At 29.5% G+C, this 9,910-nt stretch overlaps 1 protein-coding gene across 2 annotated transcripts; it reads left to right on the forward strand.

Moving 5' to 3' along the window:
• The first annotated feature begins 482 nt into the window (after positions 1-482).
• Positions 483-6,359, forward strand: LOC109804169 (receptor-like protein EIX2). Of its 2 annotated transcripts, none has more exons than XM_083075844.1 (2): positions 483-2,645; positions 2,759-2,994. In XM_083075844.1, exons 1-2 carry the CDS (start codon positions 530-532, stop codon positions 2,842-2,844), a joined length of 2,202 nt encoding a protein of 733 aa, XP_082931970.1. In that variant the 5' UTR covers positions 483-529; the 3' UTR covers positions 2,845-2,994. The 2 variants fall into 2 exon arrangements, with proteins under 2 accessions (XP_082931970.1, XP_020221546.3); XM_020365957.3 differs by adding an exon at positions 6,116-6,359 and having other exon boundaries at positions 485-4,260.
• The last annotated feature ends 3,551 nt before the right edge of the window (positions 6,360-9,910 follow it).

The raw sequence follows: 9,910 nt of genomic DNA on the forward strand, positions 1-9,910 counted from the left end.
AAATGATGGGTAAGCACAATGAGTGAGAATAATAGCTATTTCGTATTTGAGAGCGGAGCCATTTATATTTATGAGAAGAGAAAAGTATCTTCCGTTAACACACTTTTTACGTCTAAACTTCGCTCAACACATTATACTTTCATTTAATCCATTATGCGGATTCATCGAAGCAAAAGCTACTGTTTTTTATATGTCGTTATTATATTACAAACTAAACTTCAAAAAAAATAAAATTAAATGAGTAAATAATCATTTTGATATATAAAAAGTAAAATAATAAACATTGTTAAGAATTTCGTTTATATTAATAAAACTAAAAGCAAAAGTAAACATAGATATAAAATTTAAAATGATAAACAAGTGAACAAGAAACAATAAAATTAAGTTTAGCTATGGAAAAGATAAATTAATTTATGTTCGTCATAAATAATTTATTATTTATGTAGTTAGAGAGCTTTCGAAGTGGTTGGCTCATATGTTATATATATGGGTATTGGCAGTGCTAATATTAAAGAGAGAACAAGTATCAATGAATGAGTTAGTGGTTGTGATGATAATGAGTATAATAAGGATGCGTTTGAAATTGAAAATGTTGATGATGATGGTGTGTTTGGTGTGGGTGGAGGTTGTTGTTTGTGGTGATGAACATGAAATTCAATGCATTCAAAGGGAGAGGGAAGCTCTTCTCCAATTCAAGGCTGCCCTTGTTGATCGCTATGGCATGCTCTCCTCTTGGACCACTCCTCACTGCTGCCAATGGAAGGGCATCCGCTGCAGCAACCTCACTCGCCATGTCCTCATGCTCGACCTTCACGGTCACTTTCATGTGGAATATGCTTTCCATGATCACTATGAAATCTCCTACTCGCAAAGTTATCTCAGCGGAGAGATCCACAAGTCGTTGGTGGAGTTGCAACAATTAAACTATTTGAACCTCAGTCTCAATTATTTTTACAACACACATATTCCAGAGTTTCTTGGCTCTCTCACCAACTTGATATCCCTTGATCTGTCATTCTGTGGTTTTGAAGGAAAAATTCCAACTCACTTTGGCTCTCTTTCTCATTTGAAATACTTGAATCTTGCTGGGAATTTTCATCTGGAGGCTTCAATAATCCCTCCTCAACTTGGAAATCTCTCCCAGTTGCAACATCTTGATCTCAGGTACAATTCTTTTGAAGGAAAGATACCATCCCAACTCGGAAATCTCTCCAAGTTGCAGTATCTTGATCTCAGCTACAATTCTTTTGAAGGAAATATACCATCTCAGCTTGGGAACCTTTCAAACTTACAAGAGCTTTATCTTGGAGGAAATATATATGGTGGTGATGTTGCTCTCAAAATTTATGATGGAGGTCAGTGTTTGTCTAATCTCATTTCTCTAACCCATCTTTACTTGTCATCCATACCTATTCTTAACACTTCTCACAGCTACCTGCAAATGATTGCCAAGCTACCAAAACTAAGACAACTAAGTTTAAGTGATTGTAGCCTTTCCGATCATTTTATCCTTTCATTGAGGCCTTCTACATTCAATTTTTCTACTTCCCTTTCCCTCCTTGATCTATCCTCGAACACCTTCACGTCACCAATGATATTCCAGTGGGTGTCAAACACCACTTCCAACCTTGTTGAGCTTGATCTTAGTTATAACCTCTTGGAGGTTTCCACATCCAATCATTTTGACATGGTCAAGATGAATTCCCTTGAGCACCTTGACCTCTCTTATAATAGATTGAAGGCTGGGATTTTGAAATCCTTCATGAATATATGCACCTTACATTCTTTATACATGAGTAAGAACAATTTGACTGAAGACCTTCCATCAATTCTTCATAATTTGTCTGGTGGCTGTGTTAGACACTCATTACAAGAATTGTATTTCAGATACAATCAAATCATAGGTTCCTTACCTGACTTTTCAGTATTCTCATCTTTAAAAATATTGGATCTTTCTAACAATCAATTGAGTGGGAAGATACCCGAAGGAAGTAAATTGCCATCTCAAATGGAGTCTTTGTCCATTAGCTCAAACTCTTTAGAAGGTGGAGTTCCAAAATCATTTGGGAGAGCATGTACTTTGAGCTCACTAGATATTTCTTATAATAATTTAAGTGAAGAGCTACTAGTGATATTTGATCACTTGTCCGGGTGTTCCAAATACTCATTGCAAGAATTAAACTTGGAAGGAAATAAAATCAATGGTACGTTGCTTGACCTTTCAATATTCTCATCTTTAAAAGTATTGATTCTTTCTGACAATCAATTAAGTGGAAAAATTCTTGAAAACAACATATTGCCATCTCAATTGAAGCTTTTGTCAATTAGCTCAAACTCTTTAGAAGGTGGAGTTCCAAAATCATTTGGCAATTCATGTGCTTTGCACTCATTAGACATGTCTAACAATAGCTTGGTTGAAGAGTTTACCAAGATAATCCATCACTTATCTGGATGTGCTAGATATTCATTGGAATATTTATATCTAGGCATGAATCAAATCAATGGGACACTACCTGACCTCTCAATATTCTCATCTTTAAAAGGATTATATCTTTATGGAAACAAGCTAAATGGAGACATTCCTAAAGATTTTCGATTTCCACCTCAGCTAGAGAGTCTAGATATGCAATCAAATTCCTTAAAAGGTGTGCTCACTAACTACCATTTCACTAATTTGTCTAAGTTACAAGACTTGGAGTTGTCAGAGAACTCATTATTGGCCTTGACATTCACACAAAATTGGGTTCCACCATTTCAGTTGAGCTACATAAGATTGCGATCTTGCATGCTAGGTCCAACATTTCCCAAATGGTTGAAAACACAAAATCATTTCAGAAATCTTGACATTTCAAATGCTTCAATATCAGATATGGTTCCAAAGTGGTTCTGGGCTACATTAGCATTACAGGAATGGATTTCAATGAATATTTCGTACAACAATCTCTCTGGTATAATTCCAAATTTTCCAGAGAAGAATCCTCATTTTTCCCTAATTCTTGGTTCAAATCAATTTGAAGGCCCAATACCACCATTTCTACAATACTCTATGTTTCTTGATTTATCCAAAAACAAATTCTCAAATTCTTTTTCATTTTTATGTGCCAATGGTACAATTGAAACCTTATACCAATTAGACCTTTCAAATAATCAATTATCTGGACATATTCCGAATTGTTGGAGCCATTTCAAGTCATTATCTTATTTAGATCTAAGTCACAATGATTTTTCAGGAAAGATTCCTACTTCCATGGGATCTCTTTTTGATCTTCAAGCATTACTATTGAGAAACAACAACTTAACAAATGAGATCCCTTTCTCTCTGAGTAATTGCACAAAGCTAGTAATGCTTGATATGGCAAAAAACAAGTTATCAAGCCGTATCCCTGCTTGGATTGGGAGCAAATTACAAGAGTTGCAAATTTTAAGTTTGGGGATGAATCATTTCTATGGAAGTTTACCATTAGAAATTTGTTATCTAAGAAGCATTCAACTGTTGGATCTCTCTCAAAATAACTTATTTGGGCAAATTCCCTCATGCATAAAAATTTTTACTTCAATGGCTCAAAATACATTTTTAAGGGATTCTGGAGATCATCGGTATTTTGTCAACACCAGCAATATGAGAGGCAATATATCATACGATCTAAATGCATTCTTGATGTGGAAAGGTTCAGAACAAATGTTCAAAACTACTGAGTTATTACTTTTAAAAAGTATTGATCTCTCAAGCAATCACTTTTCAGAAGAAATTCCTATCGAAATAGAGAATTTATTTGGATTGATTTCATTAAATTTATCAAGAAACAACTTGACAGGAAAAATTCCTTCAAATATTGGCAAGCTATCATCACTTGAATTTCTTGATTTGTCAAGAAACCAATTTGTTGATTCAATTCCTCTGAGTCTTACTCAAATTCATCGACTCGCCATGTTAGATTTGTCACACAACCATCTAATTGGAGAAATTCCAACTGGCACACAATTACAAAGTTTCCCTGCCTCGAGTTTTGAAGATAATCTTGATCTTTGTGGGCCACCACTGGAGAAATCGTGTATTGATCATGGGGAGCACGTAAAAGGGCCAAAAGTTGAAATTCATGAGAATGAAAATTCACTTTTAAGTCATGAATTTTACATAAGTATGACATTTGGATTTGTTATAAGCTTTTGGATGGTGTTGGGCTCAATATTATTCAAGCGTTCTTGCTCACATGCCTATTTTAAATTCTCTCATGTACGGAGGTGACTATAGCTTAACAGGTAATAAATTGTAGTCTTTCCATACATAATTACTTTTACTTTTCACATAATAAATAATTATCATAAATTTTAAATTAAAAGAGTTTAATTGGTACAAACAGTTAATGGAAAAGAGCTTTACATATTACATTATATAATACTTTCATACATCATTATTTAAGACCATATTACTCTTTTGCATCTTCTTGTCCTACTTTTAGCCTTTACAAATTATTTTTTAATTTTTAAAACTAAAACAAAAATACAAAACAAACATACTCCATTTCGTTCTATTCGTAAGTTTCTTTTTTCTCCTGGGTAACTTACTTTTTCTTTATCCTCTGTGATTTACTCAACCTCTTTGTTTTCCATTAATATTTCAATAATAAAATTTGTTTTTAAGCTCTTTGATATTTGAATGTTAAAGTGGACAGGTCATTCAAGTATCTATTAAAAATCATAAATAAATAAATAAAACTCATTTTTTGTGTGATGAATGTTTAGAAGATCAATTCATGTGAAAGCCTAAGGTTATAAACATTATGATTTTATGTACGCCAATGATTTTCAATTTGTTGTTATCATGTGAGATGAGGCTTTCAATATTTTTTTTTTCGAATGTAAAGTTAATTTATTTAACCATTGTTTTTTTTTATGATATTCCATTTGTGATCATAGAAAATTTTAATTGAACTTTTTTAAATATATTATTTAATAATAGATATTTACATATATTTTAAATATTATTGTATACATTAAAATAAAGTGATATAATAAAATATTAAATAATTTTAAATTTGTATGCAATTTTGTATATTAAATTATTTAGATTAATAATAATTTTATATACAAAATTTAGATTTGTATGCAAAATCTAAATGTTAAATACAACATTTAGATTGATTGAATTTGTATTATATATGAAATTATTGAAGATGTCATTTCACACATTTGATATCATGGTGTCAACTAATTCTATATAATATATAGGTGAAATTCACCTGTTTCAAGAGTAAGCTTTTTAAACTATTACTTACTTTACTTAATAACTTATATATTTTACATCATATTTTAACGATTCAACAATTGAATTAAAAAAAATTTAATATATAGATCAAGTTTTCAAATTTTAAAAAAATAAAAATCATATGATATTTTGTTATATAGCTTCAAATCGACATATAAAATATTTTTATAATTATTCATCAATTTAAATTAATGAAATAAAGTATTATATTATTTTTAATTTTTTAAAAATTTAAATATTTGATTTATATATTTAGAAATTTTAATTTAATGTTTGGATCAATAAAATTTGATGTATAACATTATTGAGTGATGTATGCCTGGTTAAATAAAATAGTTGATTTGAGAGATGATACGAATATATTTCACGATGCATGTTAGAACATATATACTCAAGATTTTGCAATAGAATTGTTAATCTATGCTTTTGTGACGTATTTTGCAAATGAAATTAGATATATTAATATTGCACAACAATTATAGGCGTAGTATGCTAATTAACTAAGAATTGCGATTTCTTGGCTATTTATAATCGTTGGATACATAGCATTAATATTACTAATGCTCATACTTGATAGCCTTATAAAACTCGAAAGATTATCAATGTTATACTATGCAAGTTTTTCAAATGAGCTAATTGTGTTTTTTTATTATTTATTTTTATCTATCATTAACTATATATGTTATTCTTATTACTTCAAATTCTTGACAAATACTAGTGTTAATTTTCTTTGTGTAAATAAAAACATTATTCATTTAAATTGATTATTTATTTATCTGAGAGAACGTCAATAAATTTGTGTTTCATTTTGACATTTGGGAAGCTCACATTTCTTGTGTTAATTTCCAGCATCTTGAAGACCCATCCTTTTGCAAATCATTTGAGCAAAACAAGTTATCTACAGAAAATAAGCTGGAATTTATGGTTGTTTTATATTGTTCACCGGCAAGAGGGACATATCCTTAGGTTTTATATTTATGATTTCATTGTTGGAAGCGTTTGTACTTGTATAACTTTGGTTATAGTTATTTCATATTATTAGTGTTGTGCTTGTGATGAAATATAAATTACCAAATATTATATTAATAATTTACTTGTGCGATTCTCATTGTCGACGCAATAAAAATATTTAATTATATATTTATAATATTATTAAGTCTAAAGTGCTTATTATAGCATAATTTTTAGGAATTCCAAATTTATTCACTATCAACTTTTTATCTCAAGTGGCATACTTCTCTCATTCACAATTTGTACATTTTTTATTGCATAGGTTAATAGTGGACTTTAATTTAATTTCTGTATTAATATAATTTATTAATATTGAAAGACTAATTTGAAGAATTTTTTAATATCTAAATTATGTAGCATAATTTTTAATATTTTAAAGACTACTAATATAATTCTAATATTGATTTAAATATATATTTTTTTCCATAAAAAGAGCAAATTATTTTTGTGATGTAAGTTTTTTTTCTTGTTTACCATTCTTTTATAAATTTGTAAATATTATTTTAGTCCTTGTAAAATAAATAATTTTTAATATTAATTCTTATAATTTTTTGTTTTTATCTTTCTAAAATTAAAAATCATTGATTTTTTTCCTTAACAATGATTTATTTTATAAGCCTATAAATTTTTGTTAGAAATATAGACTAACATAATAAGATAACATTACTAACAATTATTAGTAACACTTAAAATAATTATTTAATCTTTTAGTGAATAAACAAGTAACTAAAACTGATTGCATAATAATAAAAGTTAAAAATAATAATTCTAAATTTTAGATAGATGAAATAAATAAAAAATTCCAAAGACCAAACTAACATGTTCATTTTGCCAAAACTTTTATTTTGATAAAGATAAGAAAAATTACGAAAATAATCACAAAAATCAAATCTAAATTCTCATGTTTCAAGTACCCACCCCCTCCCCAAAAAATAATGTTTAGTACCATTTATAACCTATTTAATATAATGATGATTAACTAAACGAGCATGATGGTGGCAGGTGGATCCAGATAAACGATCTTTTGTATTGAAAGTCATTATTAGGTCCATTCATGAAGAAGAGTTTTTTTAGTAACATAGAGGGTCATGTGACATGTCTTGCTATCATGAGTTAGTGATAGAATGACAGTGCAAGTACTTAGAACATGAATGAACTTTATAGGTCACCATTAGATTTACTCATAGTAGCTCCAACTCCAAAAGATATTTAAATCATGGTTCTTTATTTGGGGGGAAGATTATCATGATACAATTAATAAAGTTTTACATCATTAAAGCAAAAGGATGAACATAGTTTTATATACGAACAAATGCCTCCATATTGGTAATAGACCATTTAGGAGATGGTTTAAAAACAAAGCAATAAGAGTTTATGCCCAAAGTGAATAATATCTTACCAATGTGAAGACACGTGCTTGTGGGGTAACCCTCAGTATACAAGTAGTATTGGAGCGGATGGTCAGCTAGGTGACAAGCTTGACGAGTATGATGGAGTTGGTAGGTAGATTTGGGTATAAGATCCTTTGTATCGAAAGTCTTCATAATAGTAGATCCATGTATGGAGGAGAGTCTTCTTGGTAACATGGAGTGTTGAAAGGCATGTATCACTATCGTTAGTTAATAATGGAGCAATAATGCAAGTATTTAGAGCGTAACTAAGTTCTGAGTCACCACTGCATATGGTTATGGACTAGCTTTCACTACAAGAAGGTAAACCATGGTCATTTGTTTGAGGGGAAGGATTATTTGAATACAACCAAAGTCCCACATCATTCGAATAAGAAGATGAATATGAGTTTATACGCATACAATTGTCTCCATTGTTAAGAGTATAATCAAAAACAAAATCATGAAAATTTAGGTTCAAAATGAACAATATCTTACAAATGTAGAAACACGTATGTATAGTAACTCTTAGTGCACAACAAATTTTGCATCCACGTCCATTACTTCAACTTTTAAATTCAAGATTATGGCCCCATTTTACAAGAAAACTAAATATTTTAAGAGCATAAAACTTTTTAAGAAAACTAGTCCTATTAGAAAGTTCGTTAACACAAGTCTATATAAAAGTCACATGATATTGACATTTTTTTATATTGAATATTTAAAAGACTAAAAGTTAGCACATTTTCTTAATAATTAAATGCATATTCCTTATAAATAGGTAAAAATTGAGCTAAAAATTGGATGTATTTTCTTTTATACATTTGTACAAATATGTAATTAACTTAGAAGGATGAATAATTATAATTACAATGTTACAAATTATTGCTTAAGAAACATTGTTTAATCATTTGTTTGAAATAAGTTTAATCAAAAAAAGTCATATTCCTCTTAAGATGCAGTGTCATGAAAATGTTGCAATTATTTGATGTTGGATCTTATGAATCAATCTTATTTAATTACTCATTCAACGTGTGTTTGACTTAATTCAATTTTAAAAAAATATTACCTTTTCTTTTAGTAATATTTTTAGTTTTTACTAAACATTTTAGAAGAAATCTTTTTAGTGTATCTCTTTCTCTTTCTTTCTCTCTCTCTATATATATAAACCTTTTGTTTAAACGTCAATTATATACACATTGAGATCATTACTTATTGCTTCCTCCACAATTATGACCCATCACCACCACTCATTGCCTTTACCTCCATGCAATTATAGGGACTAATTAGTGACATAAAACATGAAGAGTTAGTTAGGTCATGTTAAAGTTTATTAGAGTATTTTCTACATAAAGTATGATGAGGTATTTATCATAAATACATATTTAGGGCTCAAACTTGAAACTATTATTTAAATTAAGATAAATGTGTTAATTGAATTATGTTATTGATGATAAAACTTTTTCAATTAAAACCACATTCATCATGTTCATCATGTTCATCATGTTCATCATGTTCTTGATAGGTCATGATACTCGTTGTACAATACTATTGTCCATATATTTGTCAACGACCATCCAAGGGTGGATTTGGATCATTTTAAACATATTTTTTCTAGCACCTCTCTAGTAGTTTGTCTCTTTAACAATTATTTATTTATCTACTACTTTTACTCATTTTTTTCTTTCTCTCTTTGTCTTTCCTTTTAACTTCTCTGGTTAGGGAGACAACACTACAAGAGATGATTTGTTTTCATCATAGGATTGGGTTGGGAGATTTAGCTCCACCATGTGTAATTGATGAGTGCAATGGAGTTGCAAATAAGTTAGTTAACATTTTTCGTAGCTAACTAGCTATTAGATAGGTCTTCACTTAATACATGACCAACTTTTGAGAATTACCATTGATCTACTTACAGATAAGCTTGTGTGACTACTACATGTATGCATGTGTGTGAGTGTAGGCTAGGGATTAAGTTATTTGATAATCACTTTTAATCTACTTAAAGACAAGCTTGAACATTAACTAAATTTTATGCTTATCTAGTTTCATAGATTATTATTAAATTTTTCCATATTTTTCTTTAGCATTTTCTCTTAGCAAGAGATACCAGTTGGTAGAGTTGAGATTTGTTGCTTATGAGTGGGTAATTGTTCATCTGGACAGTAGCAAAATAACAAGATCAAGTTGAGGATTTGGATCCACTTGTGGTATGTATATTCCATCCAAAAAACAACTAAAATTT

This window comes from Cajanus cajan, chromosome 1 (genome assembly GCF_000230855.2).
Source record: "Cajanus cajan strain Asha chromosome 1, NIPB_CcT2T_4, whole genome shotgun sequence".
NCBI lineage: Eukaryota > Viridiplantae > Streptophyta > Magnoliopsida > Fabales > Fabaceae > Cajanus > Cajanus cajan.

Coding starts and splice junctions, on each gene's coding strand:
- LOC109804169 (XM_020365957.3), top strand. CDS start 530: ATGAATGAGTTAGTGGTTGTGATGATAATGAGTATAATAAGGATGCGT.